Raw genomic sequence first — 16,546 nt, 5'->3', positions numbered from 1 at the left:
TTTCCTTTTTTTATAAAAAATAATTCATAAAATAGATGAAAGTAAGAAGAACAATCCGCTGTTCCTAACAGAGGCGGGTTACCATATTTGCTGCTCTATTTTTAATATCGCTTTTTTAAAAGAGTCTAGACCCACCCAATTGGGATTAAAGCATAGATAAGTAAATGAATTTTACTTATCGTGGCTCATCGCGAAAACTGTAGTCTTTTTTAGCGAGTTTTCTTCTTCTTCCTCTTTATAAGCAATTCTGCTTGTTTATTGGCGGATTAATACCTCTATGGAAGGTTGTCACTAGAGACCGACCGATTAATCGGCTTCGGCATCGGCTTCGGCCACCTTCGGCCAATATTTAAACCTTCGGCCTAAATTCGGCTTCGGCCGAAACAAAGCCGAAGGTTTCGCCGAAGGTGAAATAATAAAATGCTCTGTCAGTATACTATACTACTATACTATAGAAATGAAACAATCTCTGAACAATATGCTTCGGCGAGTCTTTGATAATTTAAATAATATTTACACCCTATTTTATACCCTTAAATAAAACGTTTTACAAACTTTTAGGTCCGGTATTAGGTAGGATATAAATTTTAACAATAGGCCAAGATGTCTCAAAGATCATCATTTGAATATTTCTCACGTAGTAAAATTCTGATAATAATAATTTTATTGTATTTGTTAAAACTCACGATTACTGGTGTTTTGACTAGATACCTAAATGGCAAAACAAAGACTATTGACTATAAATTATTCGAGTTTAATGTTTTATAATGTTATTTATTTTTATTATCGCTTCTATTACCAAATAATGTATAAGTGTTTGACTTTTTATCTCATACTTTCATATTTTTGTTTACCACTTATCAGGTAATAAAAAAATAAAGCACATTATTTAAATTTTTAACATATAATAGGTATATTTTTAGTCACCTTCGGCTTCGGCTTCGGCTTCGGCCGAAGGTAACCTACAGGCCGAACTTCGGCATCGGCTTCGGCTTCGGCCAAAAAAATCACATTCGGTCGGTCTCTAGTTGTCACTCCATTTTTTCCGCGGTCGTCCGATACTTCTGCCGATTGGTGACTTATCTCTTGCTATTTTGACGACACGGGTCTCCTCCATTCTGTCTATGTGATTATTCCATTCTTTTTTCTATTTTTGTCTATTCATTAATATACTGTACGTTACATTTTCTTCTGTCTTCACTTCTCTTTCGATCTCTCAGCTTATTTCCTGTAATTCTTCCCAGTACTCTCATCTCTGTCATTTTCAGTAGCATTTTCGTGGTTGCTCTGTCGGGTCTTGTTTCTGAGGCATATGTCATTATTGGTCTTACACTGGCTTTATAAATTCTTGACTTCATCTCAGTGTTAATGTGTCTGTTTTGCCATATAGTGTTGTTAAGGCATCCTGCCAATCAATTTGCTTTTTGTATTTTTGATCTCTCACTTCTTTGTCCATATCTCCATAGCTAGACAGTGTAATTCCCAGGTATTTTATTTCCATTACCTGTTTAATACTGATGCCATCAATTTCTATTTTACATCTGGTTGGTTCTTTGCTAACTACTATTGTTTTAGTTTTCTGAGATTAGATTGTCATATTAAATTCTTTTGCTCTTATGTTAAATCTGTCGACCAGTCTTTGCAGACTATCTTCATCTTGGGCTATCAATATTGCGTCGTCTGCATAAGTATTTTTATTTCTTTTTTTCCCATTCTGTATCCGTCTCCTTTGTTAATGCGTTTGATGATTACATTCATGATCAAATTGAAGAGCATGTGGCTCAATGAATCCCCTTTTCTTATTCCGCTGCCTATTTCTATAGGTTCTGTAAGTTGTCCATCTATTCTGACTTCCATTTTCTTGTTTTGGTAGATGTTTTCGATAGTTTTTATAATATTTAGCGGAACTTCTCTATTATACAGAAGATGGATTACATATTTGACTCTTACTCTATCAAACGCTTTCTTTAGGTCAATCAGACACAAAAATGCTGGTCTATATATTACCTGTTGTTAATTTGCTAAACTTATCCTGTGGTTTATTAGCATTTGTAAAATTTTATATGTATTTTAATTTTATTTATATTGTATCTTCTTTTTGGAATAGTAGAATTAATTCGCTCGTTCTCCATTCTTCCGGTATTTTAGGTTGGTTTAAAATTTTAATTAATGTTGTTAATTGTTCTGTCCAACCAATTGATTTCTGAATCTTGGGACAATGAGAACTTTTGATCAACATGACCAAACCTACTTCTCTACAATGTTTGCCAATTTAACTGAAACCACTTTTTATCTACATAAGAAAAGTGCCTATTTACCTACATAAAAAAAGTGCCATGGTCCTTTCTTTGGTTTCTTAAAATTCTCCGTGATAATTGCAGCCAAGTAGTGGCACTACCTGCTCGTTTTATTTTCAACGTTCTTCCTTCTCCCTAGTTTGGCAATAGTTCTTTTTAGTTTTTATCGCACATAATTACCGAATTTTTTTGCTGTTTATCCTTATTTAATCTTTTCTGTTCAATTCGCTGTATTGAGCAGTATCACGTTATCTGTATATTTATAGTACCCTATGACCTTTATTTCTTTGCGTGCCTTTTCTGTTCAATTCACTCTTCCTAATTACATACTGCAGAACTAGATTAAACAAGGCTGTGGAAAATAAATCGCCCTGTGAACTCTTTCTAGGGATGCTAACTCTTCAAACGTTTTCTGATATGGAGAAAGAGTGTCATTGCTGGATGTTCCAAAATTAGTATTGTAGATACAATCCAGAAGTTTCAGAATACAGTGATCGCTTTATCGAAGATATAAACGCGAGCTGGGAAAAATTAAAAGCAACATTGAAGAAGCAACAACAGAAGCTCTAGGAAAACGCAAAGTCATACTGAACAAAAGAAACAACAATAATACATGGTTCAGAAAAGAAATAAAAGAGAATGTAAAGAGAAACGAAAGGCCTACACGAAGTACAAAACATCAAATACTCCAGAATCCCGAGACACGTATAGAAGAATACGAAATGAAACAAAGCAGTTCGTAAGAAGAACAAAATATGAACACTGAGAACAGTTTATAAAAAGGATGGAAAGCGACTTCTACGGTACACAAAAACAAATATGAAGATTCATAAGAAACCAACGGGAAAAATGGCAGAATTGAAGGAATACAATAACATACCAGCAAATGAATGGGGAAGATACCTGACGGAACTGTTTAAAGGAAAGGAAAATAATAATTAACACAATAGTAACTGAATTAAGACATGAAATAGAAATCAGTTTCCAGGAAGTAGAGATAGCCATAAATTCACTCAAAAATAGAAAGTCACCAGGACCAGAAGGAATAATCAACGAGCTTCTAAAACACGAAGGAGAAAGTATAACCCTAGAGATGACAAAACTTATACAAAAACTAATATTGTACTGCAAGGTACCAGACGCATGGAGAAACAGCATAATGATACCAATGTTCAAGAAAGGAGATAAAGAAGACCTTAACAATTATAGAGGTATAAATCTACTGATCACCGTAATTAAGCTTACCATAAAAATCCCAACCAACAAAATCAATAAACTAACAACTTTATCAGATGAACAATAAGGATTCAGGTCCTGAAGATCCTGATTAAGACAAATCACAGAAAAGGCGATCGAACACAATAAACCAGCATATCTATGTTTTATAGACGTGACAAAGGCTTTCGATCGCATCCAAGTCGAAGATGTCTTAGACCTACTGTATAAAAGAAACACAAATCAATATTATACAAACCATCGAAAACATCTACTTCCATCATCGAATACAGGCAAAGATAAATGGAAAACTAACACAGTGTATACCACTACAAAGCGGAGTCAGACAGGATGACTCGTTAAACCCACTTCTCTTTAATATAATAATGGACGAAATAATACAAGCAGTACATAAAGGTCATGGTTACATAATGTGGAACAAAGAAATGCAAATATTATGTTATGCAGACGACGCCGCATTAATCGCCGAGACAGAAGACGAGCTCCAAAGATTAACACACATCTTCAATACAGCAGCCAAGAAATACAATATGATAATGCAGAAAAAACTAAATGTATGACAACATCTAAATACCCACTACGATGTAAAATTCATGGGAAAATAATAAAGCAGGAAGCAAGGTTTAGATATCTGGGAATAGATATAACTAGTTACGGAGATGTTGAAGAAGAAGTACGACAACAAAGCTTAAAAGCAAGTAAAGCGGCAGGATCTCTTAATGACACTGTATTGAAGAACATACACCTAAGACAAGACACAAAAACAAGAATCTATAAAGCAGCAATCAGACCTATATTAACATACACGGCGGTGACAAGACCTGACACATCTAAAACGGGACGACTACTAGAAGCAACAGAGATGAAAATACTTCGGCGAATATCGGGAAAAAGTCTGTTGGATAGGGATAGAAGCGAAAACATAAGAAGAGCATGCAATATAGAACACATAAATGGATGGGTGATAACAGGAGTGGAACGAACACATTAGTAGAATACAAAGGATAGGATAGTACGAATAGCACGAGATAAGTCACCAAATGGACGAAGAAGTATTGGCAGACTAAGAAAAAGATAATGCGATAATTTAAACAATTTAGGAGGCTAATATTTAAGCAGAAACAGGTTTTAAAGCCTACATACAAGAAGGAAGAAGAAGCAATCGAAACGAAGAGCATAGTGAGATGTAGAGACGCATGCAAGGCTAGTGTATTATTTGTGATAATATGATATATGTAATCAGGATACCATAAAATGAGCTCTTAGATTTAGGAAATCTTGTGTAATTTGGTTTGCAATGGTAAAAAATGCTGATAAGGAATTAAAATCAATATACAACATATATTTTTATATATTAACAATGTACGAGATAATAATAAAGCCAGAAAAGAACTGTGCGAGAAATATTTTCAAAACAAGGCGTTCATTTTACACATTTATGCATTTCTATATTATTATAATCAAATGTCCAACCTGTTGCTCATTCTTCAACGTTACTTTCCTATGAAGCATTAATTTCTCACCTACGTAGATATTATTATGTAAATTGTATGTATTATATAACAGGACAGACTGGTTTCATTTGAACCGTGTAGGTTGAGGTATTAAACGACGGATAGAAAATAGAAACCCATCTATTACTACTTTCTTTATGAACGGTATATACTTAATCAGTAAATAATGCATATTAAGATGAAAGTGTTGTTCGAAATTAATAAAAGTGGTTGCCTTATTCATTATTGAAGAAATTGAAATAACTAGTTTTTATTCATTATAATTTTTATCTTAGTTTGCTCAATCATTCAATTAATAATGGCTTATGGATTTGTGTGTAGGAGTAAGTCTTTAAATATGGTGATCCAACTTATATTCCTATTTATTTTACATATTCAGGCCTTGTTTTATCTTTTACGTTTATTTTTCTTAAATCCCTTTTTCCCATTTCTTAGGTTAGGATGTTTGGGTTCTTATTGTTTTTGCTCTTGTTCCTGATTCGTATAATATCATTACCTTTTTGATAATTTTCATTCACTCCTTATATTAGAATATAACAGTGTTGTATCTTTGGGTTTTTGTTTTTTTTTGCTCTTGTCCAAAAAGAAGGCTAAGGTATTAAAAGATCCAAAGTCATACTTACTTACTTACTTAATCAGTATACCCATTTGTACCTTTCGGTGTTGGGGCGTTTATAATACAATTCATTAAATTACAATATTTTATAGTCTTCGAAGGTGTCCTAGCTCTTAACGAACTTTCTCCATTTCTTCCTATTGGATGCCATCTGTGTTGCTTCCTGTCAGGTCTTACCCCTTACTCTGCAGTGTCTGCGAGATGTCACTGTTCCATTCTTTAATGGGTCTTCCTCTTCTGTTCTTCCCTATTGGTTTGGCGTCCCACACTCTTTTTTATTATTGTCCATCCGGGTTAGATGTCCGAACCATGCCAATTTTTTCTCCTTGATTGAGTCGAGTATCGGTTTGATTTTGAGTCTTTCTCTTATTTCTTCATTTCTGATTCTATCAGTTCTTTTTCCTCCGATCGTTCTTCTGAGGTATTTCTTCTCTGCTGCCTGAATTCAGCTCTGACGTCTTTTGTTTAATATCCAATTTTCTGCTCCATATGTCACTGTAAGTCTATATATTGTTTTGTATATTGTCCTCTTGGTCTTTGTTGATATTTCTTTGTTATTAAGGAATCCTCTATTTAGTGCTTGGAATAGTTTTCCTGTGTTTTCCATTCTGTTGTTAAGATCGTCCTCGATGTCTCCTTTGTTGTTGATTACTGTTCCTAAGTATTTGTATGAATTTGTCTGTATTATTTTTTGTTGGTCTATCATTACTTCTATTTGATCTTCCGTCCCTTGTTTCCTTGATATTTTCATTATCTGAGTCTTCTCTTTGTTTACGTTTAAGTTGTATTTGCTTGCTTCTAGGTTCCATTTCTCTAAGTTGTATTTCAGTTTTTCTGCAGTTTCCGCAATTAATACTATGTCGTCTGCAAATATACACATCTCAGCGTTTATTATTTGCAGTCTGTTCCAACCGATGCAGTATTTCTTGAATGTTTTCTTACATTCTTTCACTATCTCATCTATTACATTTATGAATAGCACTGGGCTGAGGTCTAACCCCTTGTCTGATTACTTGTTGCATGGTGAATATATGGTTTTGTGTGTTGTGTCCTGTCTTGAATCCACTTTGTACGTCCTCTAATTTATGTTCTATTTCTTTTCTGATTTTCCTTTCTATTATGGTTTCGTATACTTTTGCTGCTACACATAATAGTGATATACCTCTATAGTTCTTACAGTCTCTTGTGTTTCCTTTCTTGTATATAGGTATAATTACTGCATTTGTCCATTGTCTGGGTATTACTTTTCTCTTCCATATTAGGTTATATTGTAACCGTTTCAAAAGATTTAAAAGAAACTCATTATATATTTCGATTATATATTTTTTTTTAATAAAACTAATAGCCCCATCTATCTGTCAAGTACCTACCTGTAGCCGACTCAAGTATTCTTCTGTACTTCCCAAATATATCCGGTAGATGAGCATATTTTTCAACTTGTCACTCACGCCCAATTTCCAGATTCAGGCGCCATGACAGCGCTTCGCTCTTTTCTGTTAAGACCGTCCAACCGTTAAGACGTGTTTCCAAAGTGGGTCTCAATTCAGAGGTGAGTTAATAAATCCTTTTCTTGTCCATATTTCAGTTCAGATAGATATATTATTTTTTTAGACCCTTATTGGAGAGGCTATAATGCTGATATTATATTTCTAATACTCGTCGCAAGATAGTATTGCTATGGAGTTATTCCAGATCATGGCCCAGTAGCAGTATCTTTTTTTGGAATCCCTAACCCCTCTTATCTAGGATGGTGGTGATTTTATATAGTACGTAGCTGAATCAATGGTTTATTTGGTGACCGATTAAATAAGAAGAGAAACAGAGCAGATTAAGGTTGTACCAATTTTTATTATACCTACTTTCAAGACAACAGAAATGATTATGAACTCAAAAAAAAATGAAAATATAGTGAAGTGTTCTAATTTAATTTAAAGGTTTATTTTCTTCATTGTTCCTAGTTGATAAATAACTATATTATTTTCAATGTAAACAAATTTCGAAATTTGGGGTTAATATATATATACATTCATTTTCTTTATAACCAATTCTTAATTTAATACGATACAAAGATTTTTTGTTTATGATAATGTTAACATAAAATAATATTTTGGAATCCCTTTGGGATGACGTAACTTTTAATGTTTTCTTTTTGTTCATTGCTAAGAAATAATAAAGAATAGTTTTCTTGTAAACTTTCAATAAATCTTAATTTTTTTTTCTCTTCCCCTTCGAGGATAAACCAGGGGTGGCGTCCAATAATAAATTATAACTTCATATTATCTAATTGTGCTTGGATTTAAAATACGATATAGTTTCTATATGTTTATGAAAACCCCGCCCAATTCTCTTCCGACAGTGAGCGATTCAGGCCTTGTATATATTATTGTAATACGGCAGTGTTACATAAATGGCGCCCAACGTGGGGCGTGTATCTTCATTATAAAAACAACGTAATATGTTTATGATTTCTGTTTACATTTCGTATTTTAGACTCAAGTTGTTTGTGTATTTGCTTTTACCCAATTTTTGTTTAATCAGTTTAACTGGTACGATTTTCGTTTTCCTTTAATTTAATCTTCGTAAAATTGCGTAGAAATATTCTCGTCGTATTTTTAATTTTGTGAAATACATAATACGTATTTGGAATGTTTATTACGTGTGCATTTTAATGGTCGTATTTTGAATGGTAAGATAATCGTCTGTTTATTCCCCGTTTGCCTAAGGTAAACATTCCATAAGTGAAAAATGAACTTTGTTTATTTCTTTATAAGTGTTTGGTATGGATTGAAACCTTGAATTTATTCCGGCTAATATGTTCAAGCATTTTATATTCTAGTCCTCAATTCATTTTCTTTGCAGTTCAGTCTTATTTGTTGATAGAACCATAATAATTATATTCCTCAATGTGTTTATTTTAAATGAACGAAATGGCTATTAGCGTTTGTTATTTGAAAAATCAATTAAGTGAATTTTATTTCTTGACCTTGATTCATGGTTTTTATTTGCGGCAAACAGCCGGGAATTATACCTATATACAGGCTGTCCCGACCTACGTAATTTTAAAATGTGTTATCTGGATTTTTGCAGAATACTTTTTTGGGTGTTTTTGATATAATATCTGTTATCTGTTAAATTTTCTTTTTAATTTGTTTTTCGTTTATTTTAAAAATTTATTTTTTCATAGTTTAACTTTTTCGTACTTTGAAAAGAAAATTTTATTTCCTGAAAAGGAAAATGCTTTCTATATTTTACAGTCCATGGTTCTTTTGTTTTGCATGTATAAGGAAGTAATGATATGACTTCGTTTCTCTCTGCCTAAGGCGTCTTTGTTGAGAATATAGAGCGGAAATATTGTTATTCTCCTTCTGTTATGTTAATTTTATGTCTTTGTGTGGTCAGATGTTGTAGAAGTATGTTTTTGGTACTGGAACTTATTGTTATTTGTGGTTTTACCTTTTTTTCTCGAGATGTCCTGTAGGACGTACAGGCACGTGACCTGTATTATTGTATCTTGAGTTATTTGTGTGGATGTCAGACTGTTGTATACGCAGCAGCTTTCTTTTTTTGTCGTTGACATTTTTGCGGTCTTCTAATAGTTTATTAGACCACATATATCTTTTTGCTTTGAGACTTTTGGCTAAGGCTCAAAAGCTTTCATTTATTATCTTGTGTTCATGATATGGCACAAGTGAGGTTGAAGTAGTTTACTGTTGTCTATTGTGACTCTTTGTATAAACAGAGGTGAAACAACCCGCTGCCGCCTATTGTGAATTTATCTTTTATCTTTATGTCGACGTTAAGACCACGTTTGTTTAACAATTGAAATAGTTCTGGTGCTACCGTAAATGACCCACTGAGAATTAAAAGTCTATATTATTTTGACTTTGTTAGAGTTCTGCTAAAGAATGGTAAACATTTCTTTGTGATTTGTATGACGACCATATTGGATTCAATTAGGTGTCAAAAATGTTTTACTGTTCAACTTTTTTATTGTTGTGGTGTGTTACATCCAACATCACGATTTTTTATTATTGATGGTGGACTGTAATATTTTTCTATTTCTTTGGAAGATTGTAATGATTCTTCCGTTCCTTTTAAGTCTTATCGTAAGTTTTTGTTTCGTGGAAGACTCCTACGATTTTTTTTGTTTCTTTCGGAAACAACAGTTTTAGACTAAACTGTTTGTGTACCGATTGTGGCTTGTATGCCATATACCCCATTTTCTTTCTTCTTCTCCAAGATGTGTATTAACGGTTTGGATTTATTTTCTTCTTTTTTCCTTTTGGGAGTCTTCTTGCTTGGAAATTTTTCGCTGTGATCAATCACAGAGGATATTCTTATGGAACTATTGGCCATCCTGTCTTTCTTCTTTTGCGTTAGTTTAATTTTCAACCAGTGGTTGGAAATTCATTCATTGCTTGACTGTCATAGTCAACTTTATTATTGTTTGATGCTATTTAGGTTGTCTACCTAGTGGATAACCATAGCGAAACTTGCTAAAGCTACTTAGTAGGCCACCCGCCTTTGTTGAGCTCGAAGCATCCTTCTTTTCGCTTTCAGAAACTTTAACACTGGTCTGTTCCACACTTTTGGTTAGGTTAGAGCCATATTTATAGAAATCTGCCATTGGTCGTTGTGCCTAATAGCCAACGAACTGTACCTGATGTCGATTCATCAAATCGAGCATCCAGTTTAATTTTGCATGTAAATATGTCGTGATTTTTGTTTATTTTTTATTGTTTTATTTAGACCTAAAAGCTTATCAACCTGTCAGTATTTCGTCGGATAATTCAGATTTGTCTGAAACCGAATAAATCGGTTTTCTTAAAATTTTAATACCTTTCTTCTAAAATGTTCAGTCCATTCTTAATTTTTAATTTTTTAGTTGATTCCCTTTACGCCTTTGCGTACTTAATCTTTGCTACCTTCTCCAGCGACTATTCAATCCCTCCGTGGCCCGTGTACAGGAAGAGTTGCGCTAACGCGAACTTTATCCTGGAGAGGATTCGTTTCCTTTCCAAATTTTTTTTTGGCGTGGGGTCAGTACAGCACTGATACCCTAGTACTTAGTACATTGAATACCACTTTGCTTTGGCAAATCTGTCCCTTAGTGCTTCTTTCCCTTCAGGAAGTTGACACGTTTCAATTTTTTTTGAGCTGTCTCGACAACCCTTGTTTTATGTCGGTGGTGTTGACTATTAGTCAGGGAGCATCCTGCTATAGTCAAGTGGATTAGTGGACCTATCCCTATTCCAATTAATAATTTTGTGTATCTCAGATGTTGTCGCAAAGAGACGAGCCTCTGGAAGTAGTGTAGGAGACTCCGCACGTCGATCTCCAGAGCAACTCAGTTTGGCTCGCACCCCAGTTCGTTGAACTGTTTTACTTTTTATTATTATAATATTGATCATTTATTGTGTTCAATATGTCTATATGTATGTATATATGTGTATATATGTATATATATATATATGTGTATATATGTATATATGTCGTATTTCTTTTCGACATAAATTTTATTTTTATCTTATCTTATTCTACTTCGGTATTATTCTCTCTCTAGTTTGTATTGATCGAGATCTTAAGTTTATGCTACCCCGACCAAGAACCTATATTGATTTTAAGGGTGTTTGCAAAATTTAATCTCATTTTATTTTTAGAATGCCTTGGTAGAATGTGATATTTTTATGCTTATGGTAGTTTATATTACAATAAATTGTACATACCTTTAGTTGTCTTCAAGTGGATACAAAATTCAGTTTATCTTATTTTACGGACTTATAAATCCAAGTAATTTTTTTTGGTATCTATACCAAAGATATCAAGATTCCTCTGTCTAGTTACCAATGATAGTTCATTATAGTATCTGTTCATTTTGCCTAAGTTTTACTCTTAGTGTGAAGACCTTCGAATTTCGACTCTCTATTCGAAACCCCCCAAAATAATGTTTGAAAAGATTATTGCTGTCTAACATCCTATATTCTGAATGGCCAGACACTGAGGAAGGCTAGGGATGAAGTAAGCGGATTCCCGCTAGTTGACTCGTCGGAATGATAAGCCATTCATAATTGTATTTCAGTAATAAATCTAGAATAACAGCCTCCCGCGTCAGGAAACTTTTTTTAGTTCTCCAATACCTGTTTAGTTATGTAATCTAGAATTATTTAGACCCTACCCGAAGTTGACCCTACCCGAAGTTAAACCTACCCGAATTTGACCTACCGATGTTGTCCCTATTATAGGCGGATGATACACGTTAGTTATCACAAATTCTAGTTGCCATACTAATAACTAAACATCAGCTTTTTTTGTTTCTAAATATAGATGTGTCTTACAGAAATTCTGATGTCTACCTTTCCCAGTAAACTTATTAAGGCTTGTCTTTGTAGAACTTTAATGTACCCAATTTTGAACTATTAGTAACTCTTTCCTTTTATTTGTGTATTTCTAAATGTGTCTATAATGACGCGCTGCGTTATTACCTTATGTTATTCGTGGATTAAGTCATAGATGAAAGACTCTATGCTTCCGAATAAACGATGACACATTTGTATTTTGTATTTTATGGCGTTAATGATACGATTGTATTATTATTCTTATGTTATTCGTGGATTAAGTCATAGATGAAAGACTCTACGCTTCCGAACAAACGATAACATTATTTTTTTTGTGTTTTATTGTGTTAGGTCTCATAACGACTACGCAGTAAATTATCTGTTTTGTATCTTGGTGACAACACTAGTATGTTTTGCTTTATATTACTTATGAAATTTCAAATAATAATATCTTAATTATATTGTTTCGATTGAATGCGAGCATTTGGTCTCAAATAATGATTTGTAGATATGTTTTGTTTTATTCCGCTTTGTTCATGATATTGGTTATAGGTGAAATACCCTATGCATTTTGAGAGTGAGAATGCAATTTTTTTTGTTTACATTTTTATAGTTGAGTCATTTCTATGCGTTCTGTTTCGCTTTGTTCTGAAATCTTTGAGTTGTTCCCACGTGAGTTGTGAAAGAAGGATTCTGTGAGTCCAGATTGTAGCTATATTTGTCCATTCTGTTTGTCTTACCTCTCCGTATATCTATTCCCACTTTTGAAAAGGTTAGTATGGTGTGCCACCATGCCTAGTCCGATTCCACGCTGGTACCCAGTTGAAATCGTGGGGAGGGCTGTGTAACCGTTTCAAAAGATTTAAAAGAAACTCATTATATATTTCGATTATATATTTTTTTTTAATAAAACTAATAGCCCCATCTATCTGTCAAGTACCTACCTGTAGCCGACTCAAGTATTCTTCTGTACTTCCCAAATATATCCGGTAGATGAGCATATTTTTCAACTTGTCACTCACGCCCAATTTCCAGATTCAGGCGCCATGACAGCGCTTCGCTCTTTTCTGTTAAGACCGTCCAACCGTTAAGACGTGTTTCCAAAGTGGGTCTCAATTCAGAGGTGAGTTAATAAATCCTTTTCTTGTCCATATTTCAGTTCAGATAGATATATTATTTTTTTAGACCCTTATTGGAGAGGCTATAATGCTGATATTATATTTCTAATACTCGTCGCAAGATAGTATTGCTATGGAGTTATTCCAGATCATGGCCCAGTAGCAGTATCTTTTTTTGGAATCCCTAACCCCTCTTATCTAGGATGGTGGTGATTTTATATAGTACGTAGCTGAATCAATGGTTTATTTGGTGACCGATTAAATAAGAAGAGAAACAGAGCAGATTAAGGTTGTACCAATTTTTATTATACCTACTTTCAAGACAACAGAAATGATTATGAACTCAAAAAAAAATGAAAATATAGTGAAGTGTTCTAATTTAATTTAAAGGTTTATTTTCTTCATTGTTCCTAGTTGATAAATAACTATATTATTTTCAATGTAAACAAATTTCGAAATTTGGGGTTAATATATATATACATTCATTTTCTTTATAACCAATTCTTAATTTAATACGATACAAAGATTTTTTGTTTATGATAATGTTAACATAAAATAATATTTTGGAATCCCTTTGGGATGACGTAACTTTTAATGTTTTCTTTTTGTTCATTGCTAAGAAATAATAAAGAATAGTTTTCTTGTAAACTTTCAATAAATCTTAATTTTTTTTTCTCTTCCCCTTCGAGGATAAACCAGGGGTGGCGTCCAATAATAAATTATAACTTCATATTATCTAATTGTGCTTGGATTTAAAATACGATATAGTTTCTATATGTTTATGAAAACCCCGCCCAATTCTCTTCCGACAGTGAGCGATTCAGGCCTTGTATATATTATTGTAATACGGCAGTGTTACAATATATGTACATATAACAATTTTTCTTTTGCTTTTACTCCTATATATTTCATCATTTCTGGTACTTCATCGCTTCCTGGTACTTTTCCAATCTTTATCTTTCTTATTGCTTCTTCCAGTTCTTCTTTTTCTATAGTTTCTGGATTTTCCGTGTTTCTCATGGATACTCTCTTGTTGTGGCTTTCCTTTTCCATTGTATTCGCTTGATTTCCATTCAGTATCAGCTGGAAATGTTCCCTCCATCTTTCCATTATTGTCTTATCGTCGTTTATTATTGTTCCTTCCTTGTTTATTATTTGTTTCAGTTTCGTTTCTTTGTTGCTTCTTAGGTGTTGTGCGGCCAAGCAAACGGGATATTCTCCAAACGAATTGATGGTTTCAGAACACATATTCATAAATCCATAGCTATTTAAATAACCTCGGGCCAATAAACATAGTTCTAACAACTATTAGGGCTCCCGGTAAGGGTCTAAAATAAATATTTATTTGAAAATATTTAAGAGAAAAGGAATTTTTCGGCTTACCTTATGTGCCAATGTGTAACGATAAGACTACCAAAGAGAATTGAAGTACTATTGTAAAAATAATACCTCAATCAACCATGGGAGCTTATCGTCTATACCTTGCCTAGCTCAGTATCTCAAGGGTGAGTTCTTCTTGTCTTAAACTAGGGATTGAACCTGAGTTCTCAGCTGATAGCAAATACGACAAATTTCAACCAAACATATTTATTTAAAAGAATAAAAAAACAATAATTAACCCTGCCAAAGTTTAACAGTTAATAAGTGCTACTTATTGCTTCGATGGGCTGCTTGTGTGTTCTAGCTGTTGGGTCCTCCAATTAGAAGTTGTGGCTTCTGGAGAGCTGCTTTCTCACGTGGCTGTATGTCCTGATTAATTGTTAAAATCCAAATAAAGTGGTTGGTATGCCAATAAACTAATAAATCCAATAAAATGTCCAATAAACCAATAAATCCAATAAAATGTCCAATAAACCAATAAACTGTCCAATAAACCAATAAACTGTCCAATAAACCAATAAACCCAAGAGAATTTGTAGACCATAAAAATGCATTTCGATAATCAATGAAACACGCATATATATGTACATTCATAATTTTTTTTATGAGTGACAAAAAATTGTTATTTCTACATGCTAAAAAAATTAAAGAATGGAGTTATATTCATATAAGGGTTTATTTGTGTTGAATAGAAAGTGTTTCGTTAAAAAATTCAGGGAAAAATCTTCGTGTCTGAAAGCATCTGAAAAAAAAAAGAGTTTGAATACTGGTGAATTTGAACGGTAGAAGAAAATTAAGTTGTGTGAATTAAAAAGTAATTTTGTTTTCGACAGAAGTTAATGTTAAGAGTATTTTTAAGGATCAATAAATTATCATTGCATTGGGAGAAGCTTAAGCTAAGAGAATTTTGTCTCCGAAAGGAGATAGGAGTTTTGGTTAGGACGTGAGATCGAGATCGGTTTTTGGGAGCAGATCCAAGGAGAGAGTTTAGCTAGCGAAGTGACGAGCGTATCCGGGTCAATTTTAAAATTGAAAGAAATTGAAAGTTAATCGGTTTATTCAAATTTGAGAACAATATTATAGAGATAAAAAGTTTTGAAACGGAAAAGTAATTGATTAAATTTATAAAATTATTTTTTTTATATATGTTTTGTAAAATAGTATCTGTTTAGTAAAGCGAAATAATTTTGGCTGCTCAGTTTTCAATTGTCAGGATAGGGAGGGAGCGATATTTATAGTTGGTTTGTTTTATATGTGTAATAAAAATTTTCAAGTATTTTATCAAAATATTTTCACTGTATCGAACATTTTGGCATTTCTTTTATTTCCTTCTATTTATGTTGTATGTCGTGAACACTATTAAAAGGCAAAGATATTTCACAACTCACAAAAGAACTAATGAGGTTAAATTTGAACATCTGATTTACAATGAACGTCTGTAATTAAGATCATTTTTATTGTTTGTTTTGTATATATGTATAACGTACTGCAAATTTTTAGAAGTTTTGTATTTATTTTTTTTTATTTGTTTCTAGGTAAATGCCAAATACAGCGAAGACTTGGCTAAAGAAAGTCTCGAATGGATCGTGACGATTACAGGAGACGAACTTAACACAGCTGGTGATATGGACAACTTTTATGAAGTACTTAAGGATGGAACCGTATTGTGCAAGTGAGTATTTAACGTAAGAGAAAGTGTAATGTACCATTAGGTAACGATTGCTTTTATGGGCATACGGGTACAACAATTGTACCAGGAATGTCAGATAATCTCGACAAAGAACGCCTTTTATACAGGTATATCATTAACATACGGTGTTTAGGAATTTTATATTGCATAAGGCTCTTTGGAAATGATTTAAAAAATAGTCTAGAAAGCAAACTGACAGAAAATATAACCATTTTTTCACTTTAACTTTGCATTTTAGTTCGATGACTGGTTAATATAATATCATATAATAAAAGTATACATTACTATTTACTAGAAACTAAATATAACTATAGAAAAAAGTAGTAAGAACAGGAATTTTGTAAAAGTTTCAGTTAAAAT

The 16,546-nt window shown here is 33.0% G+C and overlaps 1 protein-coding gene across 2 annotated transcripts in view; it reads left to right on the top strand.

The window, feature by feature from the left end:
• Positions 1-16,546, top strand: part of Chd64 (transgelin calponin-3) — a 69,079-nt gene that overhangs the window by 29,588 nt on the left and 22,945 nt on the right. For both annotated transcript variants that reach the window (XM_072541048.1, XM_072541047.1), the window contains exon 2: positions 16,032-16,168. In XM_072541048.1, coding sequence (XP_072397149.1) covers positions 16,032-16,168 — 137 coding nt within the window. The remainder of the gene's footprint in view (positions 1-16,031; positions 16,169-16,546) is intronic.

The sequence above is a fragment of the Diabrotica undecimpunctata genome, chromosome 8 (assembly GCF_040954645.1).
Source record: "Diabrotica undecimpunctata isolate CICGRU chromosome 8, icDiaUnde3, whole genome shotgun sequence".
Taxonomy (NCBI): Eukaryota; Metazoa; Arthropoda; class Insecta; order Coleoptera; family Chrysomelidae; genus Diabrotica; species Diabrotica undecimpunctata.
The sequence above is the reverse complement of the archived record's forward strand: the minus strand, read 5'-3'. Positions and strand labels throughout refer to the sequence as shown.